The sequence below is a fragment of the Stegostoma tigrinum genome, chromosome 21, assembly GCF_030684315.1.
Source record: "Stegostoma tigrinum isolate sSteTig4 chromosome 21, sSteTig4.hap1, whole genome shotgun sequence".
In the NCBI taxonomy this organism is placed as follows: Eukaryota; Metazoa; Chordata; class Chondrichthyes; order Orectolobiformes; family Stegostomatidae; genus Stegostoma; species Stegostoma tigrinum.
In genome coordinates, this window is record NC_081374.1 from 13247327 (window position 1) to 13269337 (window position 22011).

A 22011-nucleotide genomic window follows, 5' to 3' on the forward strand; every position below is an offset into this window, starting at 1 on the left:
AATCACTACAACAAAAGTCCAAGCAAAATGTTACAGAGATAGTAGGAACTGCTGATGCTGGAAAATCTGAGATAACACGGTGTGAAGCTGGATGAACACAGCAGGCCAAGCAGCATCAGAGGAGCAGGAAAGCTTGACATTTCGGGCCAGGACCCTTCAAGCAAAATGTGTTTTTGGTAATTAACTAATTTCAATCTTAATTTAGCTTGAAGCAATTGAATTCAGTGTCCCATGCTGCAAACAGGGAGAGTTTAGAATGACTCCATATGGTACAGCTGGGTCATGACCTCAAGCCAGATTAGGAACCATGCTGGAGCTGTCATGCCTCCTCGAAACTATAGCACAAGGCTGCAAAATCGATATTCCTGCTATACAATGTTGAGGGTTTCCTTCCTTGCTCCTCGAGTGACCGCTTAGTCGGATGGGAAGTCGTTGCCCACCTTGTTTTGTCTGGCCACAATCTGGACCCTCCCAATTGATAAGGTCACACTCATCGGCGAGAGGAGTTGGGGGGCCTGAATGCCGCTAAAGATAAATTAATATTTCAAAACTCCACTCACCCAATCATGGGGGATGGTAACCTGAACATTTCTGCTGGGACTGTGGTGAATGGATGATGAGAAAAAGTCAGAATCATTGAAGGTCAAAATAATCACCAGTATGTAATTATTTAGAAATACTTGTAACTCTATCTACTAAAATATGAAACGTATAACTGAAGATTTTGTTTATACAATTAGAGTTGTACAATCAGAGATCTACAGCATGCAAAAAGGCCTCTTGGCCCACTGAGTCCATAGCTGGTCAAACACAACCACCTAACTATTCTAATCCCATTTTCTAACACTTGTCCCATAGTCTTTGTATGCCTTGGTATTGTAAGTGCACATCTAAATATTTCTCAAATGTTATGAGAGATTCTGCCTTTATCACCATTACAGGCAATGAGTTCCAGATCCCCATCACCCTCCGAGTGAAATGTTTTCCTCATCTCCTCTAAACCTCCCACCCTTTCTTTTAAATCTATGCCCCCTGGTCATTGATGCCTCCTCCAAACAAAAGTTAAAGGTACATCTAATGTGTAAGATCAAACATAGAGCAGAATAAGTTGTGTTTCATCGAACAGACAGTGTAGCATTCCACTGAAATGTCCTCTGAGATTACATGCAAAAGGTTCTAGAATAGATTTTAAGAACTCACAACTTCTAGACTTACAGTGAGAATGTAGCCACTCAGCCATCGTTGATATGACAGACCTGATGAGCTAAATGCACCTTAAAAAGGAACAGAAGGTCCTTGGAGTGAATGCCCACAATTCTTGGTGGTGGCTAGAGAAACTTGGAATTCTATTCCCTGGGGAACAGAGGAGGCCGGATCATTGAGTATTTACGAGACTGAGTTAGGCATATTTTTGAGTGACAAGTAAGCCAAGAACAGCCATTAAACACTGTCAGACTGCAGGCAATGAAAGGGAAAGACCTTCTCTTATTCTAAGTGCTGCCAGCCAGGCGCTATTGAAAGAAGATTACATGGTGTGAAGCTGGATGAACACAGCAAGCCAAGCAGCATCAGAGGAGCAGGAAAGTTTGACGTTTTGGGTCAGGACCCTTCTTCAGGAAAGTCAAATTTTCCTGCTCCTCTGATGCTGCTTGGCCTGCTGTGTTTATCCAGCTTCATACCGTGTCATCTCAGATTCTCCAGCATCGGCAGTTCCTACTATCTCTATTGAAAGGAAGCAGGATTAGAGAATTTCAATCAACAAGGCTAAGAATTATGAAATTGGCCGTTCAATTACCAACTTCAGTAACATTCATTGTTTTACTGTCCATTCTTCATGAATGGCTCAGAGATTGATCTTTGTTTTAAACTTGGTGTGTTTCTTCCAACTCACCCCTTATTCCTGATCTGTGTATAAGTTGCGTCATTATTTCTTCTTGTGGTTAGTAACAAATAAACTCATCCTTTTGTTAACTAAAGGGAGCCTGGTTTAATTGGTTCCATTTAAAGCATGCACTCATTTGATGTGAGAGAAAGGCATCCCAAACATTTTAAATTAACCTTGATACAACCAACCAAAGGAGTGGATGAATGAAGAGGAGGAGCCAGTGCACGACACTCACCCAGGGTCTTAATGATTTGGGGTGTCTTGTCTGCAAACTGTAACAAACTGGGGAAACTTGCCCCAAGACTGATCATAACAATAGCCTCTTGTCAGCCATAGTGGAGACAATGAGTCAAATGGCTTCCTTTCCTGCAGTAAATGTCGATGATTCTAATTTCATATTTCACTAAACATATCTGCATCATTTATTTCCAGGCCATATTTAGTCTCTAGTCACAAGGTCTGCACATACTGGGCTGAAAAACTGACCTAACTGATGATTACTGATCACTAATGCAACTGAGTTTACATAACTATTTCTTACAACTATTCATTAAAAAAATAGACTGTATGGATACAGTAAACGTTTGGTGCCCAGCTGTAAGTAGCATATTTCCATAAAAGAGAAAACAAAGTTTCATTAAAACATGAAGGATGCAGTTCAAGGAAGTACTACTTTTGATCTTCATGTAACCCAGCTTGAAACATATGTGTTGCGAACTTAAACTCAATAATGCAGGAAGTATTTTTCAGAAATTTGCAACATATGAGTTTTCAGAAAAATAAGAATGAACAGACAGAAAGTTGAGCAACTTAATCCTGAAACACTATATTGAACTAATTTTCATCTTGTTTCTGGTGGTCATTTTATTCTAATGCAAACCAGCTGATTCCTCATGCAGCTGCATAGTGCAAAGATGAAAGGACATTTTTCAGAAAGGGATTCTACATACTGTGCTTCAAATAGCGATCACATTTCTGTTATGTTTACTTTAGTGATGGAAAGGGATAGGTGTATACCACTGGGCAAGTGTTATAGCTGGGGGAAAGGCAATGACGATGAGATTAGGCAAGATTTAGGGACCATAGGATGGGGAAGGAAACTGCAGGGGATGGGCACATTAGAAATGTGGAGCTTATTCAAGGAAAAGCTCCTGTGTGTCCTAGATAAGTATGTAACTGTCAGGCAGGGAGGAAGCTGTAGAGTGCGGGAGCCGTGGTTTACGAAGGAGGTGGAATCTCTGGTCAAGAGGAAGAAGAAGGCTTATGTTAGGATGAGATGTGAAGGCTCAGTTAGGGCACTTGAGGGCTATGAGGTAGCCAGGAAAGACCTAAAGAGAGAGCTCAGAAGAGCCAAGAGGAGACATGAGAAATTGTTGGCGGATAGGATCAGGGTAAACCCTATTGCTTTCGATAGGTATTTAAGGAATAAAAGAATGACGAAAGTAAGATTAGGCCCAATCAAGGATAGTAGTGGGTAAGTTGTGTGTGGAGTCAGATGAGATAGGGGAAAAGTTAAATGAATATTTTTCAACAGTATTCACTCTAGAAAACAACAATGTTGTCGAGGAGAATACTGAGATACAGGCTAACAGACTAGGTGGGATTGAGGTTCACAAGGAGGAGGTATTAGAAATCCTTCAGAAAGTGAAGATAGATAAGTCCCCTTGGCAAGATGGGATTTATGCTCGGATCCTCTGGGAAGCCAGGGAGGAGATTGCCGAGTCTTTGGCATTGATCTTTAACTCGTCATTGTCTACAGGAATAGTGCCAGATGACTGGAGGATAGCAAATGTGGTTCCCCTGTTCAAGAAAGGCAGTAGAGACAACCCTGGTAATTATAGACCAGTGAGCCTTACCTCAGTTGTTGGTAAAGTGTTGGAAAAGGTTATAAGGGATAGGATTTATAATCATCTAGAAAAGAATAAATTGATTAGGGATAGTCAGCACGGTTTTGTGAAGGGAAGGCCGTGCCTCACAAACCTCATTGAGTTCTTTCAGAAGGTGACCAAACAGGTAGATGAGAGTAAACCGGTTGATGTGGTGTATATAGATTTCAGCAAGGCGTTCGATAAGGTTCCCCACAATAGGCTATTGTACAAAATGCAGGGGAATGGAATTGTGGGAAATGTAGCAGTTTGGATCAGAAATTGGCTTGCTGAAAGAAGACAGAGGGTGGTAGTTGATGGGAAATGTTCATCCTGGAGACCAGTGGTGTACCGCAAGGGTCGGTGTTGGGTCCACTGCTGTTTGTCATTTTTATAAATGACCTGGATGAGGGCGTAGAAGGATGGGTTAGTAAATTTGCAGACGACACTAAGGTCGGTGGAGTTGTGGATAGTGACGAAGGATACTGTAGGTTGCAGAGAGACACAGATGAGCTGCTGAGCTGGGCTGAGAGGTGGCAAATGGAGTTTAATGCAGACAAGTGTGAGGTGATGCACTTTGGTAGGAGTAATCAGAAGGCAAAGTAGTGGGCTAATGGTAAGATCCTTAGTAGTGTAGATGAGCAGAGAGATTTCGGTGTCAATGTACACAGATCCTTGAAAGTTGCCACCCAGGTTGACAGGGCTGTTAAGAAGGCATACAGTGTTTTAGCTTTTATTAATAGAGGGATCGAGTTCCGGAACCAAGAGGTTATGGTGAAGCTGTACAAAGTATTGTGTACAGTTCTGGTCACCGCATTATAAGAAGGATGTGGAAGCTTTGGAAAGGGTGCAGAGGAGATTTACTAGGATGTTGCCTGGAATGGAGAGAAGGTCTTACGAGGAAAGGCTGAGGGACTTGAGGCTGTTTTCATTAGAGAGAAGAAGGTTGAGAGGTGACTCAATTGAGACATATAAAATAATCAGAGGGTTAGATAGGGTGGATAGGGAGAGCCTTTTTCCTAGGATGGTGACGGCGAGCACGAGGGGGCATAGATTTAAATTGAGGGGTGAAAGATATAGGATAGATGTCAGAGGTAGTTTCTTTACTCAGAGAGTAGTAAGGGAATGGAACGCTTTGCCTGCAATGGTCGTAGATTCGCCAACTTTAGGTACACTTAAGTCGTCATTGGATAAGCATAGGGACGTACAAGGAATAGTGTAGGTTAGATGGGCTTGAGATCGGTATGACAGGTCGGCACAACATCGAGGGCCGAAGGGCCTGTACTGTGCTGTAATGTTCTATGTTCTAAAACAGCAAATAGCTCTGATCTTTCATTGCATGACTGAAGTATAAAATCTATGATGCTGAGAGTCAGAATCAAGGCAAACATTATGGACGAGAAGAAAACAACTATTGAAGTTTCAATAGTATTTTGCAGATGTTATTTCAATGCATGGTGGAAAAGTCAGCCATTGAAAAAATACCACATTCCTTCCCTGACCTTTAAAATTGTGATCAAGATTACAAGATATTCTGTTGAAATTCCACCCCACATTAGTATGTGAGCAGAAACCACAAAAACTGAGTCTTTTTTTCCTCTTTTTATGGCACAGATAAAGTAATTTGTAGACAAATAGAAGCAAATCATTGCAGACATTCAGCAGGTCTGGCAGCAACTGTGGAGAGAAGGCAGAATTAATATATACAGACCTATCAATTCTCCAACAATTAGTGTTTTAGTTTCATCTTTTATTCATTCATGAGATGAGGGCATCACCAACTAGGACAGCATTTATTGCCTATCTCTAATTGCCTGAGGGCAGTAAAGAGTCAACCAAATTTATCTGGAGTTGCATGCATGTTGGACCAGGTAAGCACAGCAGTTTCCTTCCCTAAAGGACATTTATGAGACAAATTGGTTTTTCTGACAATCAGCAATGGATTGATGATCATCATTGGACTCTTAACTCCAGATTTTTATTGAATTCACATTCTGTCGTAGTGAGTTTTGAACGTGTGTCCCCAGAGTCAGGGGGATTAACTTAGGTCATTAGCTGGGTCTCTTGATTAACAATCCAGCAATAATACCACTACGGCTGTCACTGCCTCTTTCCAGCATCCACTTTTTGTTGTATTGTATTAGTGTAGACAAATAGGTTAGGAAAGTGGTGGTAATGGTAGTGGACATAAGTGCCAATGTTGGCCATTGGGCCCATCAAGTTTGTTCTGTCTTTCTATGAAAACTTGACTGATCTGATAATCTTCAACTCTGCTTTCTTGCCTTTTCCCTGTAGCCCTGCAAATTAAAAATCTACCAGCTTAAATGAAGAAAAAATCTGCAGGAAGTTGTACACAAAGGGCTTGAGGCACTTGTGTGAGAAACATGGAAAGCTAGCACACAGGTGCAGCAGGTATTCAGGAAGGTTATGAAAATATTGGCCCTTATTTCAACGAGTTGGAATACAAGAGTAGCAAGTCTTAATGCAACTGTACAAGGTGCTGGTGAGATCACGGAGATAGCAAGAGCTGCAGATGCTGGAAGTCAGAGTCAATAAGGGTAGAGCTAGAATAACGCAGCAAATCAGGCAGCATCAGAGGAGCAGGAAAGTCATTGTTTCGTGTTTGCACCCTTCATCAGGACTGGGGAGGGGGAGGGGAGCTCAGAAATAAATGACAGGGTGGGGCTGGGGGGAAGGTAGGTGTGTTGGCGATAGGTGGATGCAGGTAGGGGTAATGGAGATTGGTCTGTAGGAAAGGTGGGCCAGACAGGTGGGAAAGGAGATAGAGAGGTTTTGTCAGGCCAAGGAGGCGGGAATGAGAGAGGGGATTGGACATGGATAAGGCTGGGGATGGGGAGATTTTGAGATCATACCTGGTCCCTTATTTCAGGAAAGATATGTCATTGGAGGCAGTTCGGAGAAGTTTCACTCGGATGATCGCTGGTATGGAGAATTGTCGTACCAGCAAAGGCTAAGAATTTTGTGATTCTACTCAATGTGTTAAGAAGAATGAGGTCATCTCAGTGAAACATGCAGGATTCTTGAGGCACTCGACAGGGTAAATGCTGAGAGGATTTTTCCCAATGGGATTAGGACCAGACGGCATAGATTTGGGATAAAAGAATACAAATTTCAGACTGAGATGAGGAAGAATTTCTTCTCAGTGACAAAGTCAGAAATCACACGACACCAGGTATAGTCCAAAACACAACTTTCAGAGCCTCACTCCTCCTTCAGGTATTAGTGAGAGAGTTAGTGTCAGACACAGAATTTATAAGTAAAAGATCAGAGAGTCACACCAATGACGAGGATGATTTAAACAAACCTAAGATGCTGTTAGAAGGTTTTAATTGATTAATATGTATATGTAAATCACTGAATTCTTTTCAAGTCACTGCCCTGACAGAACTAAAGGTTTTCTCACTCTAAAGAAGAGGTGACATTTTCGGTCAGACAATGCATGTTAGGTGTGAGGCCTTGTTTAGAATCGGTTTGTTTTATTGCTCTAACACACACACACACACACACACACACACACACACACACACACACACACACACCTGAAGGAGGAGTGAGGCTATGAAAGCTTGTGTTTTCAATTAAACCTGTTGGACTATAAGCTGGTGTCGTGTGATTTCTGACGTTGTCCATCCCAGTCCAACACCGGCACCTCCACATCATTCTCCCAGAGAGTTGAGAATCTTTGGAATTCCTCGGTACAGAGAGCTGTGGGGGTAGAGTCCTTGTGTATATTTAAGGTTGAGAATAGATTCTTGATCAGTCCTGGAATCAAGGGAGACAGGGAAAGGACAGGGAAGTGGACATGAGGAATGTCGGATCAGCCATGATCCTATTGAATGGCAGAGCAAGCTCAAAAGGCTGAGTGACCTATTGTTTTTCCTATTTCTTATGGTCTTAAGCTTGTGGCAACTGAGCTTTTGCTTTATTTTTGTCTTCATCTCTGTGATGGCATGAACGAAGTCAGAAACTCACCCTGTGAGGAAGTTGTCCAGAAGATATCTCTTTCAGATATCCCTTTAAAACAAAGAACACCTTTACATCACCTTGCCCATTACACACTTAATGTGTATGAGTCACAAAAAGCTAGCATTCACGAGGACCCTTACATTCCTCTATGCTGTAGCTTTCTGCAGTCTTTCGCCATTTAAATAATATTCAATTTCTCTATTCTTCACACTAAAGTATATAACCTCTCATTTTCCAACATTATATTCTACCTGCCTATTTTTTGATCAATCAGTCCATATTTGCCTGTGTCATCTGCAAACCTGGTGACAGTCCATTCACTTCTCTCATCCAAGCCATTAATAGATATTGCAAATAATTGTGGCCCAGTACTGATCCCTGTGGCATGCAACTAGTTAAAGCTGTCATCCTGGAAATGCTCCCATTATCATAACTCTCTCTTCTACTGTATTAGCCAACCCTCTGTCCATGCTGATATATTACATCCAACACCACATGCTCCTATGTTATTAAGTAGCCTAATGTGTGGTACCTTATTGAAAGCCTTCTGAAATTCCAAATGTTTACCAACTGCTTCCTCCTTATCCATCCTGCTCAAAGAATTCTAATAAGTTTGTCAGGCAGGTTCAGTACAAAACTAAATTGTCAAATTTATTTACTAGTTAAGTATTTATAAATGATGCTAGAAACTAACATCCTGATTTCATAATAAGCCACTCTGTACAAAGCAACATAGATCAAAAATCTTTTGACTGCACCTCCAATTATATATTATGCTCTGATGAAGGGTCTAGGCCTGAAACATCAGCTTTTGTGCTCCTGAGATGCTGCTTGGCCTGCTGTGTTCATCCAGCTTCACACTTTGTTACCTTGGATTCTCCAGCATCTGCAGTTCCCATTATCTCTGATATAACAGATTTGTTCTGCTGCCTTAGGCCAGTCACCGGATATCAAAGCAGGATCGAGATTTCTGGGGGGGAACCCAGACATAGCAATATACAGAATATGTAGTATACACGCTGGCCATTTGGGTTAACTGTTTAACATTGGTGTTCATAAACTACATGAGCATTCTTTCACTCCACCTATCTGACTCAGCCTAATGGCAGAGCTAAGCACAGGCAAGGCAGTCTGACAAATCTAACATGCAACAACTAGTATTTGGACCGAAGCACAAAGTTCACCTGTGAGAATTAGTTATTGGCTTTTTTCAAGTCACTGCAATAGGTCAAACAGTGGTAACTTCAAGATAATGGCATCTTGATCTGCAAACATCAGGACAAATGGTGGTATCTGCTGTAATTCCTCTTGTAAAAACAAATAGAAAATAAAAAATCACTTTCTAAAAATGCATCTCCTTGACAACTGTATTTAAATTACATTGTCAATTGAAATAAACACGGAAGTGTTCCTGTTTGAAGCACGATAGAATTGTCCTTCTATCACACATGATCAACGTTTCCTGCAGAGAAAATCATACCTGAGGACTCAGATGTTCAAACAATCCACGTTCTGGTCCTTGCCCAAACATTCTGGGCATTGGGTTCTTTTCCAGTCTAAAAATATAGATAAACAGGTTTAGGCATTATTACAAAGTGCCATTATAATTATTGGTGGACCTTTTGCTTCTTAGAATGTGTCCCGGCTCAAAATCTTTGGTCTTGTAATTCTGGATACAGAAGGTCTGTTTGTCATTGGTCAGGTTCTTTTTAATTCAATTGATGAGGTGTCCAAGTATTTCCCTCTAATTACGTTGTTGAGTTATTCAAAGCAGGGTCTGAAGTATTGAGTAAAACTAAATTTTGGATTAGCTATGTACATTTTATGGACTTTGTTGGAGTTTTTGCGATGTGTTTGAGCTGTGGTTCAAAGATCAGTGGTTTCCAAGCCAGGAAACTGCAGGCTCACAGCTCAATGCAGGATTGAAGTCTGAAAGATTTGGCTGACACGACAGTGCAACACAAAACGGACGTTGTGCAGTCACAAGAGCTGTCTTTTGGATCTGATTTTAAACCACAATGCTTTTCACAATCCTAAGATCTAAAAGATCCCATGGCATTGTTTGGAAGAGTGTAGAGGACATCTCCCCCATATCTTTAGCCCACAATCTATTCGACAGAAAGAGATTTCTGATCATTGATTCATTGTCGTTTGTAGGGAGCTTGCAGTGTACAATTTGGCCACCGAGTCTCCTGCATTGCTATGGTAACAACATTTCAAAAGTATTTGATTTGCTTGGGATGCTTCAGATGTTCTGTAGTTGCGAATGGTGCTGTACATACCAAGGATTTCTTTTTCCCGTTCAAACCCTGGGCGGTGTGTAGTATTGTTTGTGTAATAATACTGTAGATCTAAAATGCAATTTGAGTAAATAAGTTAATGAGAGTGTAAACGGTGCCAAATTCCATCTTTATATCACCACCCACATCTATACAACGATGTAAGAGAAGGGAGGTGATGTGTCTCTCACGGCACTAATATATCACGACCAACAAAGTAGCTAAATAGCAGACAGAAACTCCAAGATAAAGGACTTCTTTCCCCATTCAATGAGTTTAAGCAATGAGCAAAGACTGTGACTTGTGTTTGGGTGGCAACGCTGTCTTTTGTTGCTTCAATGCAGACTCTTTTTTCTTCCCATGAGCAGGCTTTCATTTCCTTTCTGTCCTCCGATTCTCAGATGTGGGTTCCCCCACTGTTGGGTTGTGGGCATCTGTTTATTTTCAATGCTGTGTATCACAGGCAATGTCAAGCAGAGCAAATGATTCGAGTGATTCCAACATAGGCTCAAAGCAGGTCATGCAAAATGATTCACCCAGGAATGTGGGCGGACAGGAGGCCAGCTCAGTGACTCTGTGTCCATTCGGAAGATTGTCAAAATGTATGTGGAAAAAGACAACACTTACATTTGCATCACACCTACAGAGTTACTGGGAATTCCAAAGTGCTTTATAGCTAATGGACAGTTTATAAAGTGTTGACACTATTGTCCGGTAGAAACATAGTCAGCAATTTGTGCACAGCAAGCTCCCACAAGCAGCAATGTGGAAATGACCAGATAATACATTTTTGTGACATTCGGAGAAGGGTAAGTATGAATCAAGACGCTTATAACTAACTCTCTTATCTTCTTCAAAACTGTTATGTTAGTTTCGACATCCACCTGTAAGAGCAGGTATGAGCACAAGAATTAGGAGTAGGCCATTCAGCCCCTCGAACCTGCTCTGTCACTCAAAACAATCATGGCTAAATCTTATTTGGACCTCAACTCCACTTTCTTGCCTGTTTCCCATAACCCTATAACTAGTCTCTCCTTAAAAATTTGAATAAATTTAAGGAGGGGACAGACAATGTTCCAGCATCCACCTCACTCCGAATTCACAAACCTTTGAGAAAAGTTTTAAAATTGCTACCCTTAGCCTGTAACCATAACCTCTTGTTCTAGATCGTCCCATATGAGGAAACATCCTTTCTACATTTACCTTGTCAATCCCTTCAGCATATCATATCTCATTCTTCTAAACTCCAGAGAGTGTATGCTTAAACTTCTCAGTCTGTCTTTATAAAACATCTCTGGAATTAATTTTGTGAACCACCTCTGAGCTGCTTCTAACACAACAACATCCCTCCTAAAGTAAAGGGATCAAAATAGAACAAAACCCCACTGTTAAACTGATTATCTTTTCTGCCCACATTTGGTTCACTTATGTTCAGTTTTCCATTTAATCTGGGGCTGATGTGTGGAAATGATGCATTTCTAAAAAGCTGTTTTTTCATTTTTGCTTGAAAGCCCACTGCTGGGGTTTCCATCCGAGGAAGGTCATTGCAATAAAAACAGGACAGAGTGTCACACCTATCCACAAGGATAGGAAAGGAATTGTAAAAAGGGAGAAACATGCTGTGCTCTGTGCATCTGGGTTACAAGAGGAGACATGACAGAGGGCCGAGTGCAGAAGGACAACTTAAAAATTATAAAACTATATATTTTAAGTAAAAACTGAAAACCGAGGATACTGGAATCAGAAACAAAAATGGATATCGCCAGACCTGGTGAGCTTTTCCAGCAATTTCAGTTTTTGTTAAATATTTTAAGTTTTTGTTTATTATTTCAGGGAATGTAGGTATCAATGGCTGGTCCAGCATTTACTGTCCATCTGTAACTGCTCTGTGCAAGTTAACAGCTCACTGTTACCTTAAATGGGGAAAATGAAGAGAAAGAGTGACAAAAACAGAGAGGGATCAAAAGTATAGGCAAACAAAGAGAGAGAGATGCTGAGAGAGATAGAAATGCTGGTAATAAATGGGAAGTGTAAGTGGTTGAAATGGGGTTGGCTGCGCAAGCAAGACAAGACCTCAAGGTGTGATGGCGTTGTGGAGTAATAACCGACACAGAGAAGGCTAGGCATCTTCTAAAATTGTTAAACTCAATTGTTATTTTGAAATTGTCAATTTGTTAAATGTCTTCCAAGCATCCAGTCCTGTCAGAATTTTATGCGTCTCAATAAGATTCCCTCTTTTCTAAACTCCTGACAGGTTCTGGACAGATGTGAGTCTTGTGGGAGGTGGCAGTCAGGGATTAGAAATTGAGTGAATTGGACACTGGAGAAATCGAGCTTAGGAGTGACCAACATGTACATTCGGGATTTTTGCAATTTAAGTCAGAGATGATAAACTGCATTGAGACCAAAAAGAAATAGCTCAAGAGATTAAGGTGCCTTGAGAACAGTCTTCATGTAAAACATCAATCATTCTCCTCTTACTATCAACAGAGGGAGCTGAATGGGAGGAAGGATCTAGCATCATACACTAAGTCTCCAGAAAAACCATTGGCATCTTAAGAAGAAAGATAACAAGGTGTAGAGCTGGATGAACACAGCAGGCTTTGATGCTGCTTGGCCTGCTGTGTTCATCCAGCTCTGCACCTTGTTATCTCAGATTCTCCAGCATCTGCAGTTCCGACTATCTCGGCATCTGAAGAAGTTCTGAATTTGGAATTCTGAAGAAGCATCGATGGACCCGAAATGTTAACTCTGCTTTCTCTCCGCAGATGCTCCACAGCCAGACCTGCTGAGATTTTCCAGCAATTTCTGTTTTTGTTTCTGATTTCCAGCACCCGCAGTTCTCTTTTTGTAAACCATTTGAATCCTGTGACACTTGCACAGCTACAGAAAAAAATGCACATTGTAGTCAAGCTATTGAGAATGCACAAAGTGATTTAGCTCTATGCGTTCAGTCTCATACTCACTTGGACACTGCTGCTGCCAAGATTCCAATGCTAGTCTCCTTTGGTGGCATTGAGGAATGGCCAGTGTCCGTACTCACACTCAAACTAACGGTAACAAATCCCTTTTCAGAGGTAGCTATACTGGGGAGAATGAGACAGGGGATATTTAGTAAATTTAAATTTCAGTTCATTCCATCCATGTAAAACAAAAAGCAAGAAAAACAAATTGTGTTATTGACAACAATGATTTGCATTTGTCTAGTGCCTCTGACTCACTAAAACCTCTCAAGGCATTTCACAGGACCATTATTAAACTAAAATGTGATGCCGAGTCACATAGAATGATATTAAGGAGTGACCACAAGTTTTGTCATTGAGGTAGGCTTTAAGGAACATCTTAAAAAGGTGAATAATTTTCAGTAAGGTGACGTATTTTTGCTCTGAAATGCCAACCACAACATCAGGAGCTATGGTTTACTGAAACATCTGAAACTGAAGTTACTTTGAAGCTGCTATTGCATCAGATCAGAAGTCAAACTGAGAGATTTAGATTTAAACGGCGGAACAACATTCTCATTTTGCCTCAATGGTCATATACTCAGAAGGGACCTGAGCACATGACTGTTGACTAAATGTTTATGGCATCTCTGAACTAAAATAGCAATTACAACAGCTGACTTGTAGGGTGGAGCGTGTTTGTAACTACCCTGGGTAACAAAAACAGGCAGACAGTTTGTTTTCAGGTTCATTGGTTAAGGATAAAATGTTGGCCAATTTATCAGGAGAACTGCCTGATTCTCAGGCTCAAATGGGATCCTGTGTATCCACTGCAAAGGGGAATATGAGGCCTTGAAACTGCGTTGATATATCAGCCTGGAATATCTGTTCGAGTCTCTGAAGAGGGGATGAACCCACCTGGTTCAACATTTATTTTTAGATTCCTTTACGTGATGAGGGAATCACTGGTATGGTCAGCATAGACCACCAGTTGCCAATTATCCAGTGGGCAGTTGGGAATTAACCACATTTGCATGGCTGTGGAGTCACATGCAGCGCTCCAGCTAATTAACCTCCCCATGTGTGAGGATCTCCATCTGAAGAACCCTAACCTTATCATGCTGTGAATGACATTAGAAAGCCCATCATCATTCATGGACTCGCAGGGCAGCTGTACAACTTAGAGGGAATATCGGTCAAGTGTAAGTCATTTCAGGTTAGAACTGCAGATTTCCCTCCCTAAGGAACATTAGTGATCCAAACTGGTTATCAGGTAAACATCCACCTAACTTTTAAATTCCAGATTTTTTCCTGAATTCAGATTTCACCATCTGCCACCAATATGAACACATGGCTGGAGAACTTTAACTAGCAGTACCAGACTACTAGCTCAGTGGCACTACCACAAACCTTCCACCATCACTTTCACTCTTATGGAATGATATATCACCATGAAGGGGCATTGTGACAAATACACATGGGGAAAGATGGGTAATGTTCCTGACGTCAGGCCTCAATTCCCAGTTCATTGACTTGCTGGAGGGGAGGGATGTGAGGCTGTGAGGGCAGATCAGCAGGGGTAAAGAGTAGTGCACAATGATATAAGTATAGGCTTCCCTTACCTCAGAGGTCTCTAAGCAGGCTCAAGTCTTGCAGATTATCACATTGAGATGTTTGCCAGCTGCTATTGAGAGCTCCATGAGCCACCAGAAAGTCCCAGTGAACTGATGGGCAGCTTAATCCTGACTTCTCCAACTATGTTTCGCTTTTCTGACCCAATCACCTAGAATGGACCCTAGCAGGAGATGATTGATGCCTGAGATGTTACAAAATCAATGACTCTGTCAGCTGGGGTTTGGCATTAACACACAACATTCACCTCCTTACAGGGAATGCTCTAAAGAAAGAGCCTTTTCAGCACAAGACATTTGGCACTCGATACTCTACATGCCTGTTGCAGCAGTGTACACAAGATTTTAGCAAGATCGGCTGTTTAGCAAGACAACATCTCAAATTTCCAAGAGGGTTTTGCGAGAAAAGTTGGGGGAAATCCCTGGAGAACTTCCACCAAAGTAGTGGCGATAGATCTGGTAGATCCTGTGTACATTTCCAGGAAGGTCCTTCAACAATCTGTATTCTGCAATGCAGTTACAACATAAATGCTAAGTTGCTGAAGCTGATGATTCTGGGGCTTACTGCATCATTTCACCATAGCTCAAATTTTAGCAAGGCTCTGTCTGTGCTGTGGTAATATTCTTATCCACTTGTGGAACATTGGCATCACTGGCTAGGTCAGCATTTTGTATTGTGTTTCAAATTACCCTTGAGAAGGTGATGGTGAGCTGCCTTCTTAAACTACTACAGTCCATGTGCCGTGTGTTGACCCACAATGTCCTTAGGGAGGGAATTCTAGGATTTTGACCCAGCAACAGTAAAGGAATGGCCAATATATTTACAGGTCAGGATGGTGAGTTGCTTGGATGGGAACTTGCAGGTGGTGGTGTCCCATGTGCCTGCTACCCTTATCCTTCTAGATGGAAGTGGTCATGGGTTTAAGAGGTGCATCTAAGGATCTTTGGTGAATTTCAGGCTATGAGGAATACCCAACACTTGTCCTGGTGCCATGCTGGGCTATGCTGGAGGATGTACTGTCAATGTGTAAACAGTATAAACAAAGATTAATTGGGCCAATGGCCTGAGGAGTGGCAGATGGAGTTTAATTTGGATAAATGCAAGACATTGCATTTTGGTGAAAAAAATAAGAGCAGGGCTTATACAGTTAATAGTAGGGCCATGGGCAGTGTTGTCTAACAGAGAGACCTAGGGGTTCAGGTACATAGTTCTTTGAACTTTGCTTCACAGGTATATAGGGTAGTGAAGAAAGTATTTAACATGTTTGCCTGCATTGCTCAGGCCATTGAGTATAGGAGTTGGGGCGACATGTAGAGGTCCTTAGGATGTTGGTGACGCCACTTTTGGAGTACTGTGTACAATTCTAGTCACCTTGTTAATGGAAGGATACTATTAAATTAGAGATAGTTCAGAAAAGATTTACCAGGAAATTACCAGAACTGGAGGGTTTTAGTTCTAAGTATAGGCTGGGACATATTTCCTGAAGTATAAGATGTTGAGGGATGACCTCATAGAGGTTTATAAAATCGTGAGGGGCATAGATAAAGTGAATCACAAAGGTCTTTTCATGAGGGTGGAGGAGTTCAAAACTTGGGGGCATGTTTTAAAGGTGAGGGGAGAAAGATTGAAAAGAGACCAGAGGGGCAACATTTTCACACAGAGGGTGGTTTGTGTGTGAAATGCACTGCCTCAGTAAGTGGTGGATGCAGGCACAGTTACAATATTTAAAAGACCTTTAGACAGGTACATGATAGGAAAGGTTTGGAGGTATATGGGCCAAATGGGTCTAGTTTAGTTTGGGAAACTTGGATGGTACGGCCTAGTTGGACCAAAGTGTCTGTTTCTGTGATAGTAGGAACTGCCGATGCTGGAGAATCCAAGAAAACAAGGTGTGGAGCTGGAGGAACACAACAGGCCAAGGCAGCATCAGAGGAGCAGGAAAGCTGACGTTTCAGGTCTGGACCCTGGTGTTTACAGTCTGAACTCCTAAATGGTTGAGTGCATAAAATTTGTAATTGGCATGAGACTTTAAGGACTCTGTGTGTTTCAATTCTAACCAGCCTTGATAGATTCTCAATAGTTGGAGTGAACGGACTGGCTCAAAAGAGTGAAGACAGTGGACAGGTTTATCTGGCAATTACTTTTGAACTTTATGATCACAATGTTTATATCTTGCTCTGTGCTTTCAACAGAGCCTCATAATATGATACAAAATATCCAAGGCATTCCTAAAATTCCAGGCTGTGCCTTAAACCATAGACAAGTTCAAGGCTGACAAACAGCATATGCTGAATCTGATGAGTTGTGAAAGCGCAACCAGTGTGTGTATTTAACAAATGTGGAATTGGCAGCAGTTACAGTCTCCAACACGGCAGGAAGATGATCCTTAATCCCATTCTTTTGAGTGTACGAGCACTCTTGCTTTCACAATACATTAGACAACTCCCATTAACTGCTATTTATGTTTGGACTCCACTTTAAGAAAACAGAGTTAAATACCAAACACACTTGATAGCTATTGGCAGAACTTGTGTACACAATGGTAGAGTATTTCTCTCTGGGGATCCAATTTCCTTTATCAAAGGATTGGGCTGTGAGGTCTATCTTCCCTCAGGTACAGAAGTTTTGCCATTACATGTTTTTCCATATGATTTTTGGCTGAGTCAGTTCACCAGGAGTATGGATAGTAGCTGTGGCTGCTAGCATTTCATTTGTCATTGACCTGGAGAGATGGGGCCTGAAAACGACTCAATCCCAGATTTCAGCTGAGGCTGGCATATCGTTGTATTGATGCTACAGCCTATTAAAAACACATCATGACCAGAGATAAATTCCATTCAGATTTACTTTAGGTTTAAGCTAGTAAATAGACTTTCAGTCAGCCTGGGGGAGGAATGGAGATGGAATCAAACATTTGTTTGTTATGATTTCTTTCAAGACCAATAGAGTACTTAATAAAAAGAAATCAAACTTCCAGCTAATAGATGAAAGATGACAAGATTTCGTTTCTTTTACTTATTTACTGTTTAAAAGCACTATTGACTAAACACTATCTTTGTAAGCAAATTTTAATTTTAACCAGAAACAGAAGACCCCAGATTTTATTTAACAAAATAACTTCACAACTATATGTTACACTGTTCTTTATGTTGATATTCAATTCTTCCAAAATAAGTTCAAAGTGATTCTTAATTCCAAGGGTTTACACTTCTGACCTTTTCCTTTCCCAGTTTAGAATCTTAAAACTCCAGAAATCCCTTTCATTGTTAGAATTTTCCAAAAGAAGTCTCCCCCGAGGTAAATCTTCCAACCTGTCTCAATGCTCATAAATTTGTTTGTTCCAATCTGAAGGCAAGCTCTCACCTGCATTTCTGTGCAGAGATTCAGAGACTCTGAGTCTTTAGCTGCCCTCTTCCTCTTCTGGGCCCTGGAAGACTAAGTGAGTTGGAGTGTTTTTAGGGATAGTTTAGATATTCTTCCTTCCTCAAAGCTCTTTTCCATAACTACATGAGTCAGTTGGGCACGTTTGCAGTTAGAAATGTTGATCAACTATCTCAGAAAACCCAATTTTTCTCATCTGGTAACTAAATGGTCAGTTTACAACATAATGGATACAACCTGACAAAATCAATCAATCAACTAACCAACACTTTCTGGGAAATTGGAGATTAACGGTCCATCCGCTGTTAGAATTCCAGCTATTGCCCTTGTTCAAGAGATATCATCTTGCAAGCTCTTCCCAGAAAAACAGTCTGGGTCCCCTTTAATTTCTAACAATCAAATTAGACTGATGCGCTTCAGAACATGGTCATCTGACTTGGCTAAAATTTCAATTAAATGCAGTCCTCAAACATAATATCAAAATTCACGATGTGCTGCCGGTGTTGGACTGGGGTGGAAAAGGTCAGAAATCATACAACACCAGACTATAGTCCAACAGGTTTATTTGGAAACACAAGCTTGTGTTTTCAAATAAACCTGTTGGACAATAGCCTGGTGTCGTGTGATTTCTGACCTTGTCAAAACTCACAATTGTAACCTTTTCCAATAGAACTAAATAACAAATTGTGATCACCATCCTGTTAGAAAAGTCTTCATCCTTACTAAAACTGCCACTTGGGGATGGGATTAAAAGATGATTATGTCAGCCCTTTTATATGACATGAACATTTTTTTTTATTTCCACATAAATTCACAGACTTATAAAAAAGAGAATTTGTAAAGTTAAGCTGTGAAAGCCGTTTTAGCACATCGCCCTCTGGGCATTTTCTTTCTAGTTTCATCCGGAAAGGATCTGTGATTAATTACATACAAAAGTATTTTGCATTATTTTGTTATGTAGATATTCGCTGCTTGTGAAAGATATTCTTCTGGCAACAAAGAGACCTTGGAGGGCAGTTCATGGTTCCTTGAAGGTGGAGTCACAGATAGACAGGATAACCAAGGAAGCGTCTGGTATGTTTCCCTTTGTTGGTCAGTGCATTGAGCAAAGGAGTTGGGATGTCATGTTATGGTTGAACAGGACTTTGGTTGGGCCACTTTGGGAATACTGCATTCAATTTTAGTCTCCTTGCAATGGGAAGGATGTTGTGAAACTAGGAAAGATTTACAAGGATGTTGCAACATTTAAAAGGCATCTGGATGGATACATTAATAGGAAGGATGAAGAGGGATATGGGCCAAATGCTGGCAAATGAGACTAGATTAATTTATGATATTTGGTCGGCGTGGATGAGTTGGGCTGACAGGTCTATTTCTGTACTTTAGATCTCTATGACTCCAAGACTTTATAACCAACAGAAATTACGCTGTTTGAACAAGGGCAGCCAAGATACTTACATTGCAGCATGTTTGTCCAGCCCTGGTATAACTCCATCGAGTATAACTGAGCCTTCATCCAGAAGAAAGTAGAGCTTTTCTCCTCTGGACTGCAGGACTTTTGCTATGTTTTTAGCTCCATTGTTTCCCCCAACCTATAGGCAAGAAAGAAAGGTTTGCCTTTCAATAAATCCTTTCACAAACTCGTGACTATTGCCAAAGCCCTTTATTGTCAGTTGGAAATGTAGCAAATGTGGCAATTTGCCACAGCGAAGTCCCATAAAGAGCAATGTGGCAATGATTGAACAGTTGGTCTTTTGTTTTAAGGATGTTGGTTAAGGGATAATTATTGATTGATAGGACTGTAACCTAACTTGCACTTCCAATAATGGCATAAAATCTTTTACACCGACGAGATGGCCTGGTTTAACAGCTCATCTGGACCACAGCATGTCTGACAGTGTCACACTGCATTGTTATTGGATTCCTTGTTCAGCTTGAGGCCTTGAATTTACAGTCATTTTATTAATTCGTAGCTTGCGGCCACCATTGACTGAACCAGCACATATTGCCCATCCCCAATTGCTCAAGGGGCTGATAAAAGTATCGTGAGTCTATGTGGAAGCAGTCCATTTGGCCCATCAAGTCTGCACTGGCCCTCCGAAGAGCCTGCACAGACCCATCCAGCTGCCCCAATGCCATAACCTTCCATTCTCCATGGCTAGTGCCACCCAGCCTACACATTCCTCAACACTATGGACAAATTCCCATGGCCAATCCAGCTAATCTGCACATCCTTGGTCTGAGGGAGGAAATCAGAGCACCTGCAGGAAACCCACGCAGACACGAGGAGAATGTACAAACAACTTACAGACAATTGCCCGAGTCTGGAATCGAACATAGGTCCCTGGTGCTGTGAAGCAGCAGAGAGGGGTGGGAAGCTCTTTGGAGGTCAGTTCAGACCCACCGGGCCGAATGGCCTCTATTTGCACTGTATGGATTCTACGATCACATACAAATTGGAAGCACTTACTCGGATGCACCTTACCTTAAACCATAACATGCAGGAGCGTAAGTTTGTGATTCAGCCCATTGACTCCAGCTCCATCATTCAATGAGATTGTGGCTAGTCTGATAATCCTCAGCACTACTTTGCTGCTTTTCCCTATAACTTTCTCAAACAGTTTCCCGAAACTTGCTGTGTTTGTCCACTTTGCAGTGATATTAACATTAGTGACAATATATATGTTTCTTAGTTAATTGTTAATGCTGAGTTTCATCGAACACTAATAAACCTGTATTTATTGGGAGACTCACATCGAAACAGCATCTTAGGAGCACAAAAGCTGACATTTCAGGCCTGGATCCTTCATCAGAGAGGGGGATGGGGAGAGGGTTCTGAAATAAATGGGGAGAGAGGGGGAGGTGGACTGAAGATGGATAGAGGAGAAGATAGTTGGAGAGGAGAGTATGAGTGGGGAGGTAGGGAGGGGATAGGTCAGTCCGGGGAGGACGGTCAGGTCAAGGGGATGGGATGATGTCAGTAGGTAGGAAATGGAGGTGTGGCTTGAAGTGGGAGGAGTGGATAGGTGAGAGGAAGAACAGGTTAGGCAGGTGGGGAGAGCTGGGCTGGTTTTGGGATGCAGTGGGGGGAGGGGAGATTTTGAAGTTGGTGAAATCCACATTGATACGATTGGGCTGCAGGGTTCCCAAGCGGAATATGAGTTGCTGTTCCTGCAGCCTTCGGGTGGCATCGTTGTGGCACTGCAGGAGGCCCAGGATGGACGTGTCGTCTACGAATGGGAGGGGGAGTGGAAATGGTTCGCGACTGAGAGGTGCAGTTGTTTAGTGTGAGCCGAACGTAGGTGTTCTGCAAAGCGGTCCCCAAGCCTCCGCTTGGTTTCCCCAAATGTAGAGGATGCCACACCGGGTACAGTGGATGCAGTATACCACATTGGCAGATGTTGCAGGTGAACCTCTGCTTAATGTGGAAAGTCATCTTGGGGCCTGGGATAGGGGTGAGGGAGGAGGTGTGGGGGCAAGTGTAGCACTTCCTGCAGTTGCAAGGGAAGGTGCCGGGTGTGGTGGGGTTGGAGGGGGGTGTGGAGCAGACAAGGGAGTCCCGGACAGAGTGGTTTCTCTGGAAGGCAGACAAGGGTGGGGATGAAAAAATGTCTTGGGTGGTGGGGTCGGATTGTAGATGGCGTAAGTGTCGGAGGATGATGCGGTTATTGTGGGGGCGGGTTGTGAGGGATGTGGTGCGGGAAATGCGGGAGACACGGTCAAGGGCGTTCTCGACCACTGCAGGGGGAGTTGCGGTCCTTGAAGAACGCGGACATCTGGGATATGCGGGAGTAGAATGCCTCATCCTGGGAGCAGATGCGGTGGAGACAAAGGAATTGGGAATAGGGGATGGAATTTTTGCAGGAGGGTGAGTGGGAGGAGGTGTATTCTAGGTAGCTGTGGGAGTTGGTGGGCTTGAAATGGGCATCAGTTTCTATCTGGTTGCCTGAGATGGAGACAGAGAGGTCCAGGAAGGTGAGGGATGTGTTGGAGATGGCCCAGGTGAACTTGAGGTTGGGGTGGAAGGTATTACTGAAGTG

The 22011-nt window shown here is 42.1% G+C and overlaps 1 protein-coding gene across 1 annotated transcript in view; it reads right to left on the bottom strand.

Moving 5' to 3' along the window:
* Window positions 1–22011, bottom strand: part of LOC125462663 (N-fatty-acyl-amino acid synthase/hydrolase PM20D1-like) — a 78270-nt gene that overhangs the window by 31464 nt on the left and 24795 nt on the right. Inside the window, exons 4-6 of the mRNA XM_059653353.1 lie at window positions 19430–19563; window positions 12983–13102; window positions 9218–9293 (exon numbers count right to left, since the gene is read on the bottom strand). Of these exons, the coding sequence (XP_059509336.1) occupies window positions 9218–9293; window positions 12983–13102; window positions 19430–19563 (330 nt within the window). The remainder of the gene's footprint in view (window positions 1–9217; window positions 9294–12982; window positions 13103–19429; window positions 19564–22011) is intronic.